Below are 22,630 nucleotides of genomic sequence, written 5' to 3'. Positions count from 1 at the left end.
ACAGTGCTTGGAACATAGTAAGCACTTAACAACTATCATAATTATAGTATCGAGAAGCAGCGTGCCTTAGTGGAAAGAGCCCAGGCTTGGGAGTCAGAGGACGTGGGTTCTAATCCCGACCGCGCCACTTGTCAGCTATGTGACTTTGGACGAGTCACTTCACTATGCCTCAGTTCCCTCATCTGTAAAATGGGGATGAAGACTGTGAGCCCCACGTGGGACAGCCTGATTACCTTGTATCTACCCCAGTGCTCAACAAATACTATTATTATTATCATCATCATCATTCTATGTTCGTGATGTTCCGCTTCTGGCTCAAGAGGGAGGACACTCCTCTCAACCACCTCAACATCTACTTTGACTCTGCCACGACGCTTGTTGTCAATAAAGTTTTTTGAGAAAAAAAAAAAACCACCAGACGAGGCGCAGCCGCAGTTGTAAGGTGTGGCGCCCTGGCCCGGAGGCGGACCGTGACGCCTGCGCACGACGAGCTCGAGGGTGACTTTGTGGCTGGCAGCGCGGCCGCGGAGGGAAGATGCTGAGCAAGTTGGTAGGGCTGCGTTACTTGGAGCTGGCCAAGTCCTGGTGAGATGCCGGCCCCGAGGGCCTCCCCCTGATCATGGCCTCCACTTCCGTACCTGGTCGACTAGGGGTAACTGCGCCCCCCGCGCGCGCGCAGCAGCAGCCGCGCGTTGACCCCCTTGACCTTCGTCCCGCCCCTTAGGCCTGCCCTTGGCGGCCCATGTACCTGCCAGGTCCCTTTCTTCCTCCCTTCATTCGTTCATTCAGTCGTGTTTCTTGAGCGCTTACGGTGTGCAGAGCACTGGACTGGAGTACAGTTCGGCAACGGAGATCATCCGTGCCCAACAGCGGGCTCACGGTCTACGAGGGGCAGGGCCCTAACAGGGCTTTCCCTATCCTCCCTTCTCCCTGAGCCCCACAGGCAGCCATTCTTAACCCATTCTCCTCTTTCTGCTTCACCACCATCTTTCCTTCCTCCGCACCCACCCCCCAGTCGGCATTCCTCACCGATTCCTCCAAGATCCCCCACCCACCCGTCCCTTTCAAGGCCCCTCGGTCGGACACCCGTGGATTCCCCGACCAAGCCCCTGCGTGTGACAATTCCCATTTTGTACATACCCCCCCCCCGCCCCCAGGGCAGTCCCCCCCCCCCCCCCCCCGAGGGCAGTTCCCCTCCGGCCTTACACTCGGTAGCCGGAGTCGGTAAGCAAGGAAAAGGTGGCGTATATGGGGAGAAAAAAAATCTTCCCTCTAGCCCTCATGCTTCCTCGTTCGCCTTTCCTTAGATTTTATTTTTCAGTTTTTTCTCTTCCTTCTCTCCGGGCGGTAGGAGCAGAAGCCCAGGTTCTGCAGATAATACAGTAATATGAATTGTGGTATTAAGCGCTTACTGTGTGCCAAGCACTGTACTAAGCGCTGGGGTGGATACAAGCAAATCGAGTAGGACCCAGTCCCTGGCCCATGTGGGGCTCACAGTCTCCATTCCCATTTTACAGATGAGGGAATTGAGGCCCAGAGAGAGAGCCCATGACCTTTCGACTCCCAGGCCTGTGCTCTTTGCAGTAGGCCCCACTGCTCTCTCTGACTCCTCCCTGGCAGCTCTCCTTTTCCTCGGCCTCCCTCTGTAGAAGCAGCGTGGCTCAGTGGAAAGAGCACTGACTTGGGAGTCAGAGGACGTGGGCTCTAATCCCGTTCCGCCACTTGTCTGCTGCGTGACCTTGGGTGAGCCACTTAACTTCTCCTTGTTACCTCCTCTGTACAATGGGGATGAAGACTGTGAGCCCCATGTGGGACAACCTGGTTACCTTGTAACTACAGCAGCGCTTAGAACAGTGCTTGGCGCATAGTAAGCGCTTAACGAATACCATCATTATTTTTATGGAGGACCTGAATGATTTTTATGAAGAAGCTTGTGACTTGGTGTCTCCATTCAAAATCATGATTGTTGCGTTTATTATTAAGTGCTTATTATGTGCTAAGCACTGGGGTGGATACAGAATGATACATCCCTGAGCGTGACTGCTGCATTTTGACTAATGCGCCAGAGATTGAGCAGGCCCTTTTGAACTCTGCTTAGACTGTGAGCCCCGTGTGGGACAGGGGCAGCGTCCGACCCGATGAACTTCAATTAATTATATTTATTGAGCAGTTACTGTGTGCAGAGCACTGTCCTAAGCACTTCGGAGAGTACCATACAACAAAGTTTTTTCCCCCCCAATGGTACTTATTAAGAGCTCACTAAGCACCAGGCGCTCTACTAAGCGCTATGAGTCGGAAGACACGTTCCCTGCCCACAGAGAGCTTAAACAGTCTTGCGGGAGACAGATATTATTAATAAAGTACCTACCCTACCGCTTAGTGCTTGACACATGGTATACACTGAACAAATACCATAATAATGGTATTTGTTAAGCCCTTACTATGAGCCAAGCACTGTTCTAAGCGCTGGTAATTAGGTTGTCCCACGTGGGGCTCACAGTCTTCATCCCCATTTTACAGATAAGGGAACTGAGGCCCAGAGAAGTGAAGTGACTTACCCAAAGTCACACAGCTGCTCAGTGACAGAGCCGGGATTAGAACTTGGAACCTCTGACTCCCAAGCCCGTGCTCTCCCCACTGGGACACTTGATTTAGACCTCTTGCACATTTCGGGGAGCCCGTTCTTGTCTTTTTTGTCCTTGGGTTTCAGTGGCTGGGACTGTCTGTGGGCAAGGGAATGCGTCTTCCAACTCTATTGAAAGCAGCATGGCCCAATGGATATGGCGTGGGCTTGGGAGTCAGAAGGATCTGGGTTCTAGTCTCAGATCCACCACTCATCTGCCATGTGGTCTTGGGCAAGACACTTAACTTTGTGCCGGTTACCTCATCTGTAAAATGGGGATTGACTGAGCACCGTGTGGTGCAAGGACTGTGTCCAAGCTGATTAGATTGTATCTACCCCAGCGCTTAGAACAGTGCTCGACACACAGTAAGTGCTTAACAAATCCCATTATTATTAGTACTGTTATTGTCCTCTCCCAGTCGCTTGGTACAGTGGTCATAATCTTCAATAAATACCACTGATTGATTGGAAATCGGGTTTTTGAACTTGTAGCACATTTGTTTCTCATCTTTCTCATCCCATCTGCCATTTGATCATTTTAGTGCTCATTAATAATAATAATGTTGGCATTTGTTAAGCGCTTACTATGTGCCAAGCACTGTTCTAAGCGCTGGGGTAGATACAGGGTAATCAGGTTGTCCCACGTGAGGCTCACAGTTAATCCCCATTTTACAGATGAGATAACTGAGGCACAGAGAAGTGAAGTGACTTGTCCACAGTCACACAGCTGAGAAGTGGCAGAGCCGGGATTCGAACCCATCTCACTAGAGGCTGACTGAGTTGATTGCTCCGATTGGCATGCCTTAAACCCAGTCTGTCTTGGCCAAGGAGGACTCTGTCATCGCTGTGCTGTAGCACAGTACGCGGCCAGCAATCCAGGGGCAAAGTGGATGCTGGGGGAACTGTAGCTCGCAGCTCTGGAAAGGGGTGCTTAAGGAGCCTGCCTGCCTACCCCCTTGGACCTTCTCTCACGCCTTTGCTGGATCCATTCGGGACTCAAAGAGAATCAAGACAAGAGATGTGTTCTTTTGGCTGGCCCTTGCTCAGGCCCAGGGAAGCTTCCGAGCCCTGTTTTCCATGATAGAATTGCTGAGCAGTTTCGGCCTTAGGCAGGCTCCTTGGCCCTTATGACTTTTAGAGCTTCCCCTTATCTCAGGGATTTTGCCAGGAAGAGAAAAGTACTGGAATTTTTCACTCTTCAGGGAGGCTGTCCTGGGTTCCCCTGCCGCTCCCTCACCCCTAGGGTGCTGTAGAACTGTGCTGGTAAGAGATTCCTGTTGTGTGGGTGAAGACTTTTGGTAGGTGGAGTGACCTAATGGCTAAAGTTCCTGACGTGGAAATGACGGTGCGGTTATTGTTCAACATCAGGGCTCTGACGAATTCCGTTAGTGTTGCAGCTTCGAAGGGTCTGGACCTGGAGTCTGTTGCTTGATAGCAGAGGCAGAAGCAGGAGGAACGAGGCCTCCCCAGCCAGGATCCCCTTGCAATCACAGAAAATGGCTGGTCTCCGTGGGATCACGCCTCCCCACGTCCTAGAAAGACCTCTGGATCCCACTACACCCTGCAGCTGTCACCCCATCTCCCTCGTTACGTTCACCCACTTTTACCCCCCGCTTCCTCCCCTCCGACTCAATTCTTGGTCCGCTGTGCCATCCGGGTTCCACCCCCTTCATTCCCCTGAGATGGCTCTCTGCAAGGTCACCAATGACCTTGTCACCAAATTGAATGGATTCGACTTCTATCCCCTAATCCTCCGCAACCTTGGCTGTCTTTGACCATGTGACACCTACTCCCTTCTCCTGGAAACGCTGTCTAGCCTCGGTTTTTCTCACTCCGTTTTTTCCCACTTTTCCCCTCAACTCTCTGGCCAGTTCTTCTCAATCTCTTTTGCCGGCTCTTCTTCTGCATCCTACTTCCAATTTGTGGGTGTCCTTCAAGGCTCAGGTCCGGGTCCTCTTCTCTTCTCAATCTGTAGTCCCTTGGGGAGTTTATGACTCTCAAATCTCCCTTCCTGGTACTCACCTTTTCTGCAGTCTTGCATTTCCTCTTCCTCCCTCCCAAATCCTCTCCTCCATTTTACTTTCCCATCACAGCGGAGACCACACCACTGTCCTCCCTGTTTCTGGAGCCCTCAGCTGTGGTCCTTGATTCCTCCCTGCCTCTTGAACTCCACATTGTTTCCAGGATCCAACTCTTCCTCTCCGACCTAACGGTCACCGTGGTGGTCCAGGAACTTGTCATATTTTGGTCGGCTTGACTACTCCCTCCGGCCTCTCCCTGTTTCAATCCGTACTCCACGCTGCTGCCTGGATCATCTGTGTGCACCTCCCCACTCCTCATAAATCTCAGCTGGCTTCCCATTCATTACCGCGTCAAGCAGAAACTCCCGACTGTTGGCTTTAAAACCACCGACCACCTCTCTCCCTTCCCCTTCCTCAATCAGTGGTATTTACTAAGCCTGTATGTACCGACTATATGCAGAGAACTGTACTAAGCACCTGAGAGAGTACAACAGAGTTGGTAGACATGATCCTTGTCCTTGAATTAACAGTCTAGCGGGGCAGATGTGCGTAAATTACAGGTAAGAGAAGCAACCAAGTAAGTCCTGGGCCGGGGAAGTGTACCTGTCCTTATACTCAGTTGCTTCCCCTTCAGTCATTCCGTCTTCCCCCCTGATAGACCATAACTCCCGGAGGACGGGGATCACATCTACCAACTCTGTTGTGTGTCCTCTCCCAGGTGTTTAGTACAGTGCTCTGTGCACAATAAGCACTCAGTAAATGCCTTTGATCATCAAAACGTTTAGGGGATAGGGACCCAAGTGAGTAGATGATGATGATGCAGAGGGTGGGGAGATCCTTGCTCTTCCATTACAGTCCAGCTCACGCTCTTCATTCTTCTCACTGTGCCCCATCCTCATCTCTCCTGCTGACAGCTTCTTATTCCCCACTGCCTAGAGCTCTCTCCCACTTCCTGTCTCACAGTCTACGACTTTCTCCAATCCTAAAGCCCTTCTGAAATCATATCCCCAGCAGGTCTTCCTCAATTTCTAAGTTCCCCAACTGCCACTTCAGTAGCGGGTATTCACACCCCCCGCCCTTGCCCACTGCATTTACTTACCTTCCTCATTTACCCTATTAAGCACTAACTCATGTGTGTATCCCCTTTTCCTCCTTCCTCCTATCTGCAATTTCATGTCGATTGTAAGCTCCTCAGGGGCGGGGATCTTGTCTCCTAACTTTCGTCCTCTCCCAGGCTCTTAGCATGGTGATCTGCATGTAACAGGTCTCCTAGAAATACAATCGACCGGTCACGACGGAGAAAACCTGCTCAAAGCTACTTCTCCAATAAGACAGGGGTCTGAATTCTTGCAATACTGTGCATTGAGGGAAAACCTCTGCTCTAGAGCTGTCATCTGTTCTGACTTCGGGTCCCCTACGCCCAGACAAAAGTGAAAACGGGTGGTGGTAGAAGTGAGTGTATTACGTTACATTAGCCCCCTCCTTCAGCCCTGTCCCCCTTGAAGCTCTGTGATTGGAAGGAGGGACATAGCTTAAAACAGAGATGATGCACTTGTGCTAATAATAGCTATGCAATTGTGAAGCGCTTATTCTGTCCCATCTTGGTTCCATAGGCTTCCCACTGCTGGCACCTGGGGTGCTGTTGGTGCCGTGGGACTAGTGTGGGCTACTGACTGGCGTCTGATCCTGGACTATGTTCCCTACATCAATGGCAAGTTTAAGAAAGATGACTAAGCCAACTCTTCGTATGCTCAGTAAGTTTGGTAATTTTCGGTTTTTATCGGGTCTCTTGTCGGGATCATTGCGTGTCATTTGGTGCGAGGCAGAATCCAGGTATGCTGAAGATATCTACCTGCCTGCTAGTTGGATTCTAATCCCCCACTTGGCAGCTGTGTGACTTTTGGTGAGTCACTTAACTTCTCTGTGCCTCAGTTACCTCATCTGTAAAGTGGGGATTGAGACTGTGGGCCCCACATGGGACAACCTGATCACCTTGTTTCCCGCTCCCCAGCAATTAGAACAGTTCTTCGCACATAGTAAGCGCTTAAATGCCGTCGTTATTGTTATTATTTTTAGTAGTGATTGGTGTAATGGTTTTTATTACTGTCAGCTCATTGTGGGGCGGGAATCCATCTCTTTATTGTTTTATTGTACCCTCTCAAGCGCTTAATACAGTGCTTTGCACACAGTAGGCGATCAATAGATTCAACTGAAGGAAGGAAGAAAGGAAGGAAAGTGTATGTGGGAATTGGACGTGGTTCCTGGCCCTTGAGTGGCTCACGATCTAATAATAATGTTGGTATTTGTTAAGCGCTTACTATGTGCCGAGCACTGTTCTAAGCGCTGGGGTAGATAAAGGGTAATCAGGTCGTCCCACGTGAGGCTCACAGTTAATCCCCATTTTACAGATGAGGTAACTGAGCGACAGAGAAGTGAAGTGACTTGCCCACAGTCACACAGCTGACAAGTGGCAGAGTGGGGATTCGAACTTATGACCGCTGACTCCCAAGCCCGGGCTCTTTCCACTGAGCCATGCCGCTTCTCTGACGATCTACAAATGTAAGCCGGGAGAGGGGGCTGGCGGTAGAGACATAAGGAGCGATGAAACACTAAGATGGCATAAAAGACAAGCACAAATTCACAAAATAAAACCAAAAATCAGTAGGGTGCTGTGGGGTTGAGGAGAAGAGCCTTACCCGGAAATACCTGGATCAAAGGTTATCCAGTCAAGATTTTGGAAAGCAGCTAAAAAAGAGTTATACAGCTGTGGCTTGCAACTCTTAAGTGCCCTGCTGCCGTAAGATGATTGGAGATGGGAGGGGAAGGAACCGATTAGAGTGTAGCATGAGCATTCTTCTTATCTGTGCTCTTCATCATCACTTTACCATCACTGGGTTCAGTAGGAACGAATGAGAGGGGATAATATTTGTAAAACTGTGTTAGAAACTTGGTCAGGTTCTTCCAGAGAGTGAGAATGCCAGCCAGCTGTTCCTTGTCCGGGAGTGTTCTGGCCACATGGGGTGAAAATCCTTCCGTGAACATTGACGGGAACCTTGAAAAAGGTCCACTTGGGAGTTACAGGGGCACTGTGTGGTTAGAGGCAGACTTGGAAGTTACAGGGGGCTTGTGTGTTCACGAGTCAGGGTGACAATAGAGCTGCCATGATTTGTTTTCTGAAAGTATATTTGCTTTGAACGTAGGCCTTCTTCCTGCGGGTTTACTTGCCCCATACCCAAACCTTTGGCAAAATATGTACCCGGTGACCACACAGTCAGTTGACCCAAAATGCGTATTTCTATTACACGTTTGGGATAGAAAACACCGTTGGGGAAATCAGGAAACGTTAGTTTAGCAACACGCCTCAATGTCGAGCACGCTGTTGGGAGAAATGGCATTTCACTTTCATTCATTCAGTCGTATTTATTGAGCACTAACTGTGTGCAGAACACTGTATGAAGCATAGGGAGAGTACAATAGAACAAAAAAAGGACTCATTCCCTGCCCACGAGGAGCTCACAGCCTAGCGCTCACTTGATTATGGCATCAGTTTAAGGCGTCAGTACCATAAATGTGAATCCTCTTAAAGGTGGCTTCACCCAGAACAAAACCCTTATCGAGTGAAACTTAATTCATTCCCAAGGAGGTTTGTTGGGGGAGAGCTAGAAAGCGCAAAGCCGGCGACCGAAAAAAAAAAAGCCCCAAACAAATCGTCTCCTGTGTGCCTTGGCCTCTCTCTTCAGCTGTTCTCCGCAGTTCCCACCATCTGTCCTCACTGACATTTTGATGTATTTCCAGGGGCTCTCACAACTGGGTCAACCACCTTTGCCTTTTTGCAAGAGAATGTACATTTAGGAAAATGGCCATGTCCTGAGTCACCTGGCTTGGAGTAATTTGTGCTGGTGAACAGATAGACTCTTCTAGACCCTAAATCTTGATCTAATAATAGTTGTGGAATTTGAGCACTTACTGTGTGCTAAGCATGGTACTAAAACACTGAGCTTTACAGGATCATCAGGGCGGACAGAGTCCCTGTCCCACGTGGGGTTCCCTGTCTAAGTGGGAGAGAGGTTGGGTGGCCTAGTGGATTGAGAAGCTGCAAAGCCTAGTGGATAGAGCACAGGCCTGGGAATCGGAAGGACCTAGGTTCTAATCCTGTCTCTGTCACTTGTCTGCTTTGTGACCTTGGGCAAGTCACTTCACTTCTCTAAACCTCAGTTATCTGTAAAATGGAGATTAAGACTGTGAGCCCCATGTGGGATATGGATCGGGTCCAACCTGATTTACCTTGTACCTACCCCAGTGCTTAGAATAGTGCCCGACACATAAGTGCTTAACAAATGCCATAAAAAAACCCATTTTACAGATGAGGAAACAGAAACACAGAAGTCAAGTGAGTTGTCCAAGGTCACAGAATAGGCCAGTGACATCGGCTTAGTTGATAAAATTTTACTACATTTCGCAGTGGTGGACCAAATGCTTAGAACTAAAATGTGCTGCAGAGGAAGAGGTTTCATGTCCTGGGACTGGAGAAGAGGCTAAAATAAGGAGTAAGTTCTGAAGGGAATGGAGAAGAGACTGGTTTTTGAAGAGAGAAGAAAGCAGGGATATTGGGAAGCTAAAGAAACAGTGGTTTGGGGGCTGGAGTAGAGGACAAACTGAAATGCAAAAATTGAAGACTTGATTGGCCTAAGGAAAAGTTGGAGGACTCCATCCATCGAATGGGATATAGAGCCGGAAATATCCTTGTAAAACCCTAGCTAGTACTCATAAAGAAATGAGGCAACTGGCTGTAGGAAAAATTGACTTACATTTGAGTATCGGGACTTGACATCCGAAGGGCTTCAAAGCAAACTTTAGAATCATTGGTCCCGAAAAATCCAGCCAAATGTTGGGCATCATTAGGAAAGGCAAAGAGAACAAAAGCTTGAGGGCATCGTTTTACCACTCTGCGAAATACTACTATTACTGGTACGTATTGAGCGTATACACAGAGGCGTCAGATACTTTCCCTGCCCATGAAGTGCTTACACTCTAACGGGGGGAGACCGACAGAACAATATACGCGAACAGAGTAACCCAAAATAAATAATTAAATGTGCAACGATGCTGAGGGTAGGTACGGATAAATCTGTACGTGCTAGAGATGGTTTTTGGGTTGACACCGATAACCGAGCTGCCAGACCAGTAACCCCGCCTCCCACCTACTGCATTAGCCCGGGGCCTCTATCCCAAGCCGCCTTGCCCTAACCCACTGGATGGCTGAGCTGCCCCCAGAGCATCACCTTGGGACCACCATCCCAACGTGCCTCACTCCACCCCAGAGAGACTAGGGGAAAGGAGGGAGTTCCAGGTTGGGAGTAGCAGTGTAAAGTGAGGGTTCAGCAGTGGGGGAGTTGAACAAGCTTAGCTTGAGGGACGGAGAGGTGAGTTGGGAAGTAGCGGGCAAAGAGGGCTGATTTCTAAGTTAGAGAAAACTGGCGGAGAGCCTTGAAGCTCTTCCATCCGTGAGGGTTTTTTGCCTAGGGGACATGGGAAGCCACTGGAGCGTTTTTGCGAAGGTGGTTCACGCAGCAGCCCATGGTAGAGACTGGAGGGGGCTGAGACACGAGTTTCACCGCAGTATGACGAGCTCGGACCATGGTGGTGGTCGTTTGTGAGGAGGAGTGGAATGTCAGCTCCCGGGCAGGGAACGTGGCTACCGCCTCTGTTATATTGTACTCGCCCAAGTGCCTAATACAGTGCTCTGCACACAGTAAGCTCTCGATGAATACCATTGATCAATTGGATCCAGGAAATGTGTAGGAAGACCCGGTAGGATTTGGCACTAAATGGGAGAGTGGGAAGACCGCGATGAGTCGAGAACGACCCCAAGGTTGTCCGTTTCTGGGACTGGGAGGAGGGCGGTGGTGCTAGCAACAGAGATGGCAAAATCAAGAAGAGGTTTAGGTTTAAAAGGGAAGGTGAGTAGTTCCCTTTCGACCAGGGATGTCCGAGGGGCCGGCTTGCAGTTGATCCATATGGAGCTGTCCTGAGAGTGAGGGGGCTGCGAGTTTCTAGATGGTAGCTGGAGCCACGGGAGCGAATGAGCATCCTGAGAGAGTGAGTGTACGGCGAGAAGAGTGAGGGGACCCAGGACAGAGCTTGTGGGGCACCAAGAGTTCACACACGTACCTGAAACAGCATGCCCGTCTGGTTGTCCCAACTTGGCTAGGACAACCAAAATCAAGAGCTGGAGTGGCTCTGGGATGAGAGCAGACTGAAAGCGTTAGGATTCTTCAGACTGGAAAAATGAGACCGGAGAAGGGAGCCCTATTGAAGTTCACAAAGGCGTGGAATCGGTCACCAAAATCCCCGTCAGGCCCAGGGGACTGCAGTGCCAAACAAAAGGAAACATTTCTTCACCCAGCAGGTGGTAACGATATGGTACACGTTACCTTAGCTGCCATAGATTGCGGTGCAGGCCAAAACTATTGGTCGAGTTCCAGAAAGGTTGGCATAAAGTGGTAGTGGTTGGTATTAATTGAACGCCTACGGGGTGCAGTGCATTGTACTCAGAAAAGCGCTCGCTAGGGAGATAGTCGTGGACTACAAGGCCTCGTCCTCGTACACTCTGGTGGGAGAAACAGGTCTATGTTTGTGTGGGTACACAACTGCAAGAGGCAGCTGGAGGGTTTATAAGGATCAGGTTCCGCAAACTAGCTGGGAAAGGCTTGTTGGAGGAGGTGGGATTTTAAGAGGACATTGGAGGTGGGGAGGGAGACAAATGTGGGCAAAGAAAGGGTTGGGAGCAGGGGTATCACCAGAGAGAGGCTTGAGAGAAGCAAGAGTGTGAGTGGAGGGTGAGGGGGAGCTGATGGGCGAGGCGGAGAGCCTTAAAGCCAGTAGCAAAGTCTTGGCTTGATGTGCAGGGAGACGAGAGGAATCACGGGGGCAGGGTTTGGGAGAGAGGCGACATGGCGCTGAATGTGATTTCTGTCACGTGATGGGGGCAGCCTCGGTTGGGGATGGTGGGTGTGGTGCATTCCAAGCGCTTAGTACAGCACTCTGCACATAGTAAGCATTCAGTAAATAGTATTGAATGAATGAATGGTATGTGAGGGCGCTGCTTTGGTGGTCCAGTCACGAGGGATGACCAGCACTTGAATCGGGGCAGTGGCTGTATGGGGGTGCTGAGGAAGGGGTGGGTCTGCACGATGTGCCTGAGGGAAAACTGGCAGAAATGGGGAAAGGCTAAACTAGTGGACAAGGAATCCGTACTGGGGTCTTAAAAAGGCAAAGGAGGCCTCAACAACCACACCGATTGAGTGCCCCTCTGTGATGAGGGCACTGTAGTACACCATAGAGGAACCTTTAGAAGAAGAGGCGATCCCCGCCTTTGAGGGGCCACTCGCAGTACAGTAGAGAGCATGAGGGTGGTATCTAGATGGCCGGTGGGACTGAGAAGCAGCATGGCCCGGTGGAAGGAATACCGGCCTGGGAGTCAGAAGACGTGGGCTCAAACTCCGGCTCCACCACTGGTCTGCTGCCTGACCTTGGGAAGTGATTTAATTTCTCTGTGCCTCAGTTATCTCACTGTGAGCCCTGTGTGGGACAGGGACCGATGTCCAACCCAATTATCTTCCATCTACCCCAGTCAGTGCTTAATACAGCGCCTGGCACATAGTTAGCGCTGTAAAAGAAAAGATGCCAAAATCAGTGTAGAAGCGATGCTCTAATTGGCCCTTTTGTTTTTATTTCACGCCAGGTATCTCAGGATGGAAAGACTTTGGAACCGCTTTCTTCGGCGATCCTCCTTACGCCTGGATGTGAAATGCTAATGATGGATAGCAAGAAAAGCTGTGGGGTTGCTTGGCTTCTCTGATTGTGAACCACTTCAATTTGTTGTATTTCTGTGAAAAAAGTAGGCCTGACTCTTGAGCAGACTGGCTGCCGAGGTTCTGATCAGCTGGAACCTTGATTGCAACAGATTGTGTCATTTCCAGACTTGCCATGCGATGTACCGAATTAAAAAAAGGTTGATCTGATTCACATTCTGGGCTAGTGTCTGATAATCTTTGGGCAGGAGGAGTGTGGATTCCCTGGAGTTGATCTTCCCGAGGAAAGGGAGCCGAGTCAAGTGGGACAGCATGGGTTCCGGTGGGGGCCCCGCTGCTGATGGTGACTTGGCTAAGTCATGTAAGTCCTGCCCATTTCTCTGTCCATAAAAAGGAGGCTGGCGATACTCAAATAATCTCACTGTGTAGGGATGTGATTATTTTTTTAAAAAAGTGTAAGTAAGGGCTTTCTGCCATACGCTAGAAGGTGCTTCATAAATTGAAGGCATTATAAGACTTTTAAAATGAGGCTAGAGTGGGAGGGTGCCCTTTTTCATTAATTAAAACTCAAAAAGTCATCAAAAGCCCTGTCAGACAGCCAGAATGATTAACAAAAGGTTTAGAGAGGTACAGAACAGTAACCTCCTCACCACGGGATCAGGATAGAGCAGCCGTTAAAAGACAGATCCTGCACTGCGTCCCCGTGCCATGTCGAAATCCGGCTTGGCTGCGTCTCAATAGAGAGGACTCCTAAATTGGGTTTCTTCTAAGAGGAGTAACTCCGGGGCTGCCTTTGTCCGTGGAACCCCTCGGCTGTTGACGGTTCCCTCTCTGCTCTGGTGGTGGTGGCGAAGTAGTACCTTTGCCCCTCAATGGCTGCAAACTAGGAGGCAAATTATTCTGAAGTGACTTGCCAGCTCTGGCTAAAATTGTAGGGGCCGGGAGTGATGATAACAACAATAACTGTGGTGTTAAGCACTTACTGTGTGCCAAGCACTGTGCTGAGCCCTGGGGTAGACACGAGATCATCAGGTCCCACATGGGGGCCTGCAGTCTAAGTAGGAGGGAGAGCAGGTATTGAGTCACCGTTTTACAGGTGAAGGAACTGAGGTTCAGAAAAGTGAAGTCATTTGCACAAGGCCACACAGCAGATAAGTGACGGGGCCAGGATTAGAACCCTGGTCTCTGACTACTGGACCCGTGCCCTCCCCGCTAGGCCACGCTGCTACTCGGGAAGTAAAAATTCAAGAACAAGTTCAGTATCGTGCAGTGGCCGCAAATTTTGCATTCTGCTGTGGCTCTGTTAGTTTAGATATGGCAGTCTTGCAGGTACAAGCAGAGTCCCCTTCTAAAAGTGATATTTGTTAGGTGCTTACTATGTGCAAAGCACGGTTCTAAGCGCGGGGGGGATACAAGGTGATCAGGTTGTCCCACGTGGGGCTCACAGTTTTAATCCCCATTTTCCAGATGAGGGAACTGAGGCCCGGAGAAGTGAAGTGACTTGCCCAAAGTCACACAGCTGGCAAGTGGCGGAGCCGGGATTAGAACCCATGACCTCTGACTCCCAAGCCTGGGCTCTTTCCACTGAGAACCCCTTGGATTGAGTGACCTACAGGGACCAGTGGCCAGTCCAGCCTACCTTGCAGAAAGAGTTAACGTCTTCAGCTTTTCCAGTTGAAAGGGGCCCGTCACCTGTATTGTGGGGATGGTTATTGGCAGCACAGCTTTCGAAATAGAGACGCACTGTGGCCTAGTGGAAAGAGCCTAGCCCTGGGAGTCAGGGGGACCTGAGTTCTAATCCCAGCTCTGCAATTTACCTGCTGTGTGACCTTGGGCCAGTCCACTTCTCTCTCTGTTAAAAAGAAAAAAAGTTTCAGGAAATGAGTGAGGGAGAGGGTGCTCCCCTTCAAAAAAATAAAATAAAACATCCAGATTTCAATGCTTCCAGCGAGTCCATAGCTGTGCGCATCAGCCCAGTGAAACCCGCAGTCTGGGGCTTGCAGGCAGGAGGTGATGGGCAAAGGATAGGACTTCAACAAATTGCTACCCCTCGTTGGTCATTTAGCCGGTTTGGGGGTGGCTGGGGGAGTTGGGGAGTAAGCAATCAACAGATTGCTACCCCTTGGTCATTTAGCCAGTTTGGGGGTGGCTGGGGGAAGTGGGGAGTAAGCAATTGATCATACTCATTGAGCACTTACTTTGTACAGAGCACTGTACTAAGTGTTTGGGAGAGTACACTATAATGCAGTCCTGTGGTGCATTCACTCGACTTGTTGCCCAAATGTACTTTACAAGTGCTTAGTACAACGCTCTGCCCACGGTAAGTGCTCAGTAAGTACGACTGAATGAATGAATGAATGAATTCACAAGCGTGTTCGCAAGTAGGCCAACGCGTTTCCCGCCCTATGCTATTGAAGTGCCAGACTGAAATTTGGAGTGTGGTTTTAGCCAAACTCTCACAGCAACCCACCGGCGGAGCTGGAGATGAAATTCACTCCTGCTTTCCAGTCTAATGTCCGTTTCCACTAGGCTTGGGTTTCCTAAAGTCTGGAGTGCCTGCGGGGCGTCTTCCGGAGGTTCTTGGGAGCGGGGACTCTAACTGGGGGGGGTGGAAGGTATAAGGGAGTGGATAGAGGGTTTTCCAAAGGGCAACCCAAGTATTACTGGTCAGATCTGTTGTGGGCCCAGCCCAGCAAGCTGGGAGGAACAAAGAAATCCTTCGCTTTCCCTCTAGGAACCCATATGGTTCCTATGGTCCACATCCATAGTCCTTGAGAAGCAGCGTGGCTCAGTGGAAAGAGCACGGGTTTAGGAGTCAGGGGTCATGGGTTCTAATCCTGGCTCCACCACCTGTCAGCTGTGTGACTTTGGGCAAGTCACTTAACTTCTCAGTGCCTCAGTGATCTCCTCTGTAAAATGGGGATGAAGACGGTGAGCCCCACGTCGGACAACCTCATTACCCTGTATCTTAGAACAGTGCTTAGAACAGTGCTCGGTACATAGTAAGCGCTTAACAAATACCAACATTATTATATGGGTTGCTCATTCAATTAATCTAGCCAAATCTCTCTTGAAACCAACCTGCACAGGAAAATTCCATGCGCTGACCATCCGCATAGGGGTTAGGAGTGGGGCTTTTCTGTGAGGTTTTGAGGGGCTGGAGCTACAGCGAAGGTAAGGGCACCTTGGCTGAGTGGTCAATTAGAGAGGGGTGGTGTGTCTAATTAACCCCAACCCATGGTGAGCATTAAACTTTTGGGCAATAGAATTACCCCGCCCTATTCTCTCTCTCCTCCCTCTCCCTCCAATGCTATTGTTCCCTAGATTGAGGGTGGGGGGTGGGGGTGGGACATAACACATCAATCACTTGTTGGGTTGGTTGTAAAAACTTTTAGAATAATAAAAATATTGCCACACTGATGCAGCGGGCTTATGTAATTTAAACCTGTCTTCGTGCATTGCCAGTGGTCAGATGTCCATAGAGAAATTTTCACTGCTACTCTCAATATCCTGGCTGCCCGATTGCATATATTAATAACCTTCGGGATTGTGCTGACATTGATCCCAGCACTGATCTGTATCTTCCTGTCAGTGAAGTCCTTTTAGAGTCTCAAATGAAAGGGGCTAAATAATAATTGCATATTTGTTAAGAGCTTAAAACCTATCAAGCACTGTACTAAGCACTGGGGTAGAGACAAGATCAGCAGGTCCCCCATGGGACTCACAGACAAGTAGGAGGGTGAACAGGTACTGAATCCCCGTTTTGCAGATGAGGGAACCGAAGCCCAGTGAAGTGACCTGCCCAAGGTCGCAGAGACGAGTGGCAGAGCCGGGTTTAGAAGAACCCAGGCCTGTGCGCTTCCCACTAGACCATGCTGCTAAGATATGAATTGGAGGATTTTTCTTCAGAAAGAGAGCACTTGTGTTGGGTTAGGACTTGAGTTTCCATTATGCAAATGTCTTTTCCAGGATTTGTATTAAATGCCTTCTCATTATTCTGCCGTTCCTGGAACTACCCTTCCCTTTTAAGGTTTCAAGCGTTTCCCCGTTACTATAGCAGAAGCAATCACCCGTTCTCCAGTGAGCCTTGTTTGAACAACCTATGCACCCGGTGTTATGCCGTGGATTAGAAAACATGGGAAAGGGAGAACTTTGGCTAGTCCAGGGGAAATTGGGGAACCCCCAGAAAGACAGGATGTCTGATCAGTAGTCTTGAGACAGGATGCAATTTTTCAAATTAACAACTCCCCGGTAAACTAGAGGCTGTCTGGATTTTCTCTACTTGGATTCTCACAGATCAATCTCAAAGGAAATGAGTGATTCCAAAGTGTTGGGGCAGGAATTGAAAAGAGAAGACTACTGGGATTTGCTAACCCCCAAACGATTTCTTGGGGTCATAAAACAAATTATTCAAAAAAGGGACCTGCCACAGAAGCTTGACCTTCTTAGAGACGAAGTAGACAGATCATATTGCATATAATGATGATACTATTTGTTAAGCACTTACTGTGTGCCAAGCACTGTTTTAAGCACTGGGGTAGATACAAGGTAATCAGGTTGCCCCACATGGGGCTCACAGTCTTAATCCCCGTTTTACAGATGAGGTAACTGAGGCACAGAGAAGTTAAGCGTCTTACCCAAAGTCACACAGCAGACAAGTGGCAGAGCCGGGATTAGAATCCCCGACCCCCGACTTCCAAGCCCATGCTCTTGCCCCGAAGCCACGCTGCTTCTCTGTGGTGCTGAAGGAAATGATAGGCTTGGATCCCAATGATTAGATTATGATGTAGTGAATGCTGACTTTCTACAGGCAGAGCAAGTTGTCTGCAACGTCACCAGAGAGAAGAATAGACCGGAGCGGGGTGAGAGAGGAGGAAGGGAGGTCAGAGAGAAGGCTGACACAGTAGTCTAGCCGGGATATAACGAGAGCCCGTAATAGTAAGGTAGCCGTTTGGGTGGAGAGGAAAGGGCGGATCTTGGCGATATTGTAGAGGTGAAACCGGCAGGTCTTGGTAACGGATAGGATGTGTGGGGTGAACGAGAGGGACGAGTCAAGGATGACACCGAGATTGCGGGCCTGCGGGACGGGAAGGATGGTCGTGCCATCCACGGTGATGGAGAAGTCTGGGAGCGGACCGGGCTTGGGAGGGAAGATGAGGAGCTCAGTCTTGCTCATGTTGAGTTTTAGGTGGCGGGCCGACATCCAGGTGGAGACGTCCCGGAGGCAGGAGGAGATGCGAGCCTGAAGGGAGGGGGAGAGGACAGGGGCGGAGATGTAGATCTGCGTGTCATCTGCGTAGAGATGGTAGTCAAAGCCGTGAGAGCGAATGAGTTCACCGAGGGAGTGAGTGTAAATGGAGAACAGAAGAGGGCCAAGAACTGACCCTTGAGGAACTCCAACAGTTAAAGGATGGGAGGGGAGGAGGCTCCAGCGAAGGAGACCGAGAATGATCGGCCAGAGAGGTAAGAGGAGAACCAGGAGAGGACAGAGTCCGTGAAGCCAAGGTGAGATAAGGTATGGAGGAGGAGGGGATGGTCGACAGTGTCAAAGGCAGCAGAGAGGTCAAGGAGGATTAGAATGGAGTAGGAGCTATTGGATTTGGCAAGAAGGAGGTCATGGGTGACCTTAGAGAGAGCAGTCTCGGTAGAGTGGAGGGGACGGAAGCCAGATTGGAGGGGGTCTAGGAGAGAATGGGAGTTAAGGAATTCTAGGCATCGATTGTAGACGACTCGTTCTAGGATTTTGGAAAGGAAGGGTAGAAGGGAGATAGGACGATAACTGGAGGGGGAAGTGGGGTCAAGAGCGGGTTTTTTTAGGATGGGGGAGACGTGGGCATGTTTGAAGGCAGAGGGGAAGGAGCCCTTGGAGATTGAGTGGTTAAAAATAGAAGTTAAGGAAGGTAGGAGGGCAGGGGCGATGGTTTTAAGAAGAACTTGCAGAACTTGCCTCATGCAGGGCTCACAGTCTAAGAGGGACGGAAAACAGGAATTAAAGCCCCACTTGGCAGATGAGGAACCCGAGGCCCAGTGACGTTAACTGACTTTCTCAGGGTCGCGTAGCAGGCAAGTGAGGAGCCAGGATAAGAACCCAGGTCCCCTGACTCAGTCCTGCGCTCTTTCCACTGAGCCGAGCTGCTTCTTTAAAAACCTTCGGTGGTTTCCGCATTAAGTGGAAACTCACTGTGGGAGGGGACCGTGTCTACCAAGTCTGTTGTATTGTACTCTCCCAAGCGCTTAGTACAGTGTTCTGCACCCAGTAAGTGCTCGATAAATACCACCGAATGAAAAGGAAACTCCTGACTATTGGCTTTAAGGCACTCAGCTCTCTGTCTCGCTCTCTCTCACCTAGCCACTCTTTTATCCCATTATATCCCAGCTCGTACTCTCCGTTCCTCATAAACTCATTCTACCTCATTCTAAATATTCCCATCCTGACTCCTTGCTCACACCCTTCCCCGGCCCTGGAACTCCTTTTCCCTGCACATCTAGAGGTCTCTGGTTCTCCTCATCTTTAAAGTCCTTCTGAAATTCCAAGAAGCTTTCCCCGATTAGCTTTTCTTCTTCCCAGGCCATATCCACCCAACTACCACCTCCGCACCTCTGCACACGCAACTCAGCCACAGCATTTCTGTTCATATCAACTTACATACTCTACTATTTAAGCACTTACTCATCACACACCATCTTCAAATAATCCAAATCAAGCAATCATCAGCAGGTGTCTGTAGTTAGACTGCTGGGCTGACAGAATAATTTCTTTGGCAGTCAGCATAACTTCTGAAACCCACCATTAAAAAACAAAAAGTCTAATAGCCATGACATAAAAAAAAACCTTAATCTACTCCCCACCTTTACTAATGTCTCTGACCCCATCCCCTCTCACCTTCTAAAAACACGTGTTCCCATTCTTCTTCCTTCCCTGCCTGCCATCTTCAACTCTCCGATGTCTCTTTTCCCTCCCTCTTCCCCTTATCTTAAATAAAAAAGCCTCTGGATCCCAATGCTCCCTCCAGCTACTGTCCACTCTCCCTACTCTCCTTCATATCTAAATTCCTCAAATGGGCTGTGCACCCCCACTTCCTCTCCTCCAATTCCCTTCTCGATCCCCCCAAGTCTGGTTTCCCCGCTTTCACTCAATCAATCAGCCAGATTGATTGAGTGCTTACTGTGTGCAGAGCATTGTTCTGAGTGCTTGAGAGAGTACAATATAACAGAAATGGTAGACGTGTGCCCTGCCCACATCAAGCTCACAGTCTTAGAGGGACTAGTGATTTCACTCCACTGAAACTGCTCTCTCCAAGGTCACCAATGACCTCCTCCTTGCCAAACGCACCAGACTCTATTCCATCCTAATCCTCCTCAAGCTTCGATACCATAGACCGCTTCCTTCCTTCTCTTAGAAACACGATCTACCTTTGATGTTTCCGACACGGTTCTTTCCTGGTTTTCCTATTACCTCTCTGATGGTTCCCTCTCAGTCTCTCCCTGGCCCTTCTTTCGCTTTTCACCCCCTAACTATGGGAGGTCCACTGCTCTTCTCATTTTACCCTCACAAAGCACTTGATAAATACTATGGCTTGACGGATTGATCTAGCCCCAAGGCCTCCATGCAGTGACCCTCAAATCTCTACCTTGCAAGCCCAGGCCACTCGCCTCCATTGCAAACATGCATCTCCCCTTGCCTCTAAGACATTTCTAATGGGATGTTCTGTTGGCACCTCAAACTCAATTTGTCCAAAACCAAACATCCCATCTTCCAACCCCAAACCACTTCACCTGTCCCGTCACTGTTGACAGCACCACATCCTGCCACCCCCAACACTGGAGTTCATAACCGTGGCCCTATCCTCGACTCCTCCCTCCTCTCCCCACCATTTCTAGGGAATGGTGCCCTTTCCTCTCCATCCAACTGGCCATCGCTCAGTCAGTTGGTCATTCAATCGTATTTACTGAGCACTTCCTGAGTGCACAGCACTCTATTAAGCACTTGGGAGAGTTCAGTATAACACGATTACAGAGACATTCCCTGCCCACCATGAGTTTATAATCTAGAGGACTCCAGTCTAGAAACTTGTCACATCCCACCCAGCTTGACTACTCCATCAGCTTCCTCACTGATGTCTCTGCCTCTAGTGTCTCCCCTCTCCAGTCCATACATCATTCTGCTGCCCAGCTCACTTCTCTAAAATTTCATTCTGCACCTGTCGTTTCCCTTCTTAAAAAGTTTCACCGGTTGCCCATTCCTCTCTGCATCAAGCAGAAACTCCTAACCGTTGGCCCTAAGGCACTCCACCAGCTCTTAGCCACTCTCTTCTTCCACTACACCCCCAGCTCTTTCCTCTCAAGCTAACCTACTCAACGTGGCTTGCTCTTGGCCACTCCCATCTTCCAGCCCTTGCTCACTCAGTTTCTTCTGCCAGAATCTGAGTTGGTCATTCCACAGCTCTCCCCATCTTCAAAGCGCTTCTGAAATCACTTCTCCTCCAGGAAGTCTTCCCCAACTCCCTTTTCTTCTCCTTAGGTTCTATCGCCCCTACTCCCACCTCAGTGCTTCGGCGCCAATTTCCCACTTGTGTTTGGGCAACCACCTGTACCACTGCTGGATATATCATTTAAGCACTCACCTATGCATCCATTTTTCTCTCTTCCCCACTCCAATCAATCAATCAATGGAATTTATTGAGCATTTGCTGGGTGCAGAGTACTTGACTAACTGTAAAATTATTTCAGTGCCCCCCCCCAGTAGATTGCAAGCTCCTTGAGGTCAGTGAGGTCAGGAGTTGAGAGACACAGCGTGGCTCAGTGGAAAGAGCACGGGCTTAGGAGTCAGAGATCATGGGTTCTAATGCCAGCTCTGCCACCTGTCAGCTGTGTGACTTTGGGCAAGTCACTTGATTTCTCGGTGCCTCAGTTACCTCCTCTGTAAAATGGGGATTACGACTGTGAGCCTCACGTGGGACAACCTGATTACTCTGTATCTAGCCCAGCGCTTAGAACAGTGCTCGGTACATAGTAAGCGCTTAACAAATACCAACATTATTATTACCTACTAACTGTCCTACTCCCCTAGGCATTTAGTAATTTAGACTGTAAGCTCCTGTGGGCAGGGAACATGTCTAAAAAGTTCTGTTATATTGTACTCTTCCAAGCACTTAGAGCAGGACTCTGCACACTGGGCTCAGTATATACCACTGATTGATTAGTACAGTGCTCTGCATAGAGTAGGTGCTTTATAATTATGGTTTAATTGCCGTATTTATTAAACACTTACTATGCGTCAAGCATTCTACTAAGCACTGGGGTAAATGCAGGGTAGTTGGGCCCCACATGAAAATCTCTTCGTTGCCACTGATGGTGAAGAGTCATGGAGAAGTGTCCCCCACAAGAAGCCGGCCTAACTAGTTAGAAACCAAAGAGTTCCTCAAAGGAGAAAGGCTATGAGAAATCCATAGCGGACCGTCAATCAGTCAGCCATATTTACTGAGTGCTTACCTTGTGCAGGGCACTCTACTAAGCGCTTGGGAGAATACGACACAACGACGTAACCGACAAATTTCCTGGCCACCGCGGGCTTATGTTCTAGAGTGGGAGACGGACGTTAATATAAAGTACAGATATGTAAAGAAGTGCTGTGGGGCTGGGAGGAGAGATGAATAAAGGGAGCAAGTCAAGGGGTCACAGAAGGGAGTGGGAGATGGCAGAGAGGAGGGCTTAGTCAGGGAAGGCCTCCCGGAGGAGATGTGCCTTCAATAAGGCTCTGAAAGAGGGGAGCATTATTGTCTGTCGGCTACGAAGAGGGAGGGCGTTCCAGGCCAGAGGCAGGACGTGGGTGAGAGGTCGGCGGCGAGATAGACGAGAAGGGGGTACGGTGAGCAGGTTGGCGTTAGAGGAGCGAAGTGTGCGGGCTGGGTCCTAATAGGAGAATAGAGAGGTGAGGTAGGAGGGGGCAAGGCGATCAAGTGCTTTAAAGCCGTTGGTGAGGAGTTTCTGTTTGATGCAGAGGTGGATGGGCAACCACTGTAGGTTCTGGAGGAGTGGGGAAACACGGACTGAACGTTTTGGTAGAAAAATGATCTGGGCAGCAGAGTGCAGTATGGACTGGAGTGGGGAGAGAGAGGAGCCAGGCAGGTCAGCAAGGAGGCTGGTACGGTCATCGAGGCAGGATGGAAGCG

The 22,630-nt window shown here is 49.6% G+C and overlaps 1 protein-coding gene across 1 annotated transcript; it reads left to right on the top strand.

Moving 5' to 3' along the window:
• Positions 1-448: 448 nt before the first annotated feature.
• UQCR11 (ubiquinol-cytochrome c reductase, complex III subunit XI) lies at positions 449-12,545 on the top strand. The gene is given in 3 exon segments (NM_001190803.1): positions 449-585; positions 6,258-6,398; positions 12,389-12,545. Coding segments are annotated over 2 exon segments (171 nt in total). The 5' UTR covers positions 449-535; the 3' UTR covers positions 6,379-6,398; positions 12,389-12,545.
• Positions 12,546-22,630: the final 10,085 nt, after the last annotated feature.

Source organism: Ornithorhynchus anatinus, chromosome X2 (genome assembly GCF_004115215.2).
Source record: "Ornithorhynchus anatinus isolate Pmale09 chromosome X2, mOrnAna1.pri.v4, whole genome shotgun sequence".
Lineage (NCBI taxonomy): Eukaryota > Metazoa > Chordata > Mammalia > Monotremata > Ornithorhynchidae > Ornithorhynchus > Ornithorhynchus anatinus.
This window is presented reverse-complemented; position numbering and strand designations above follow the sequence as displayed.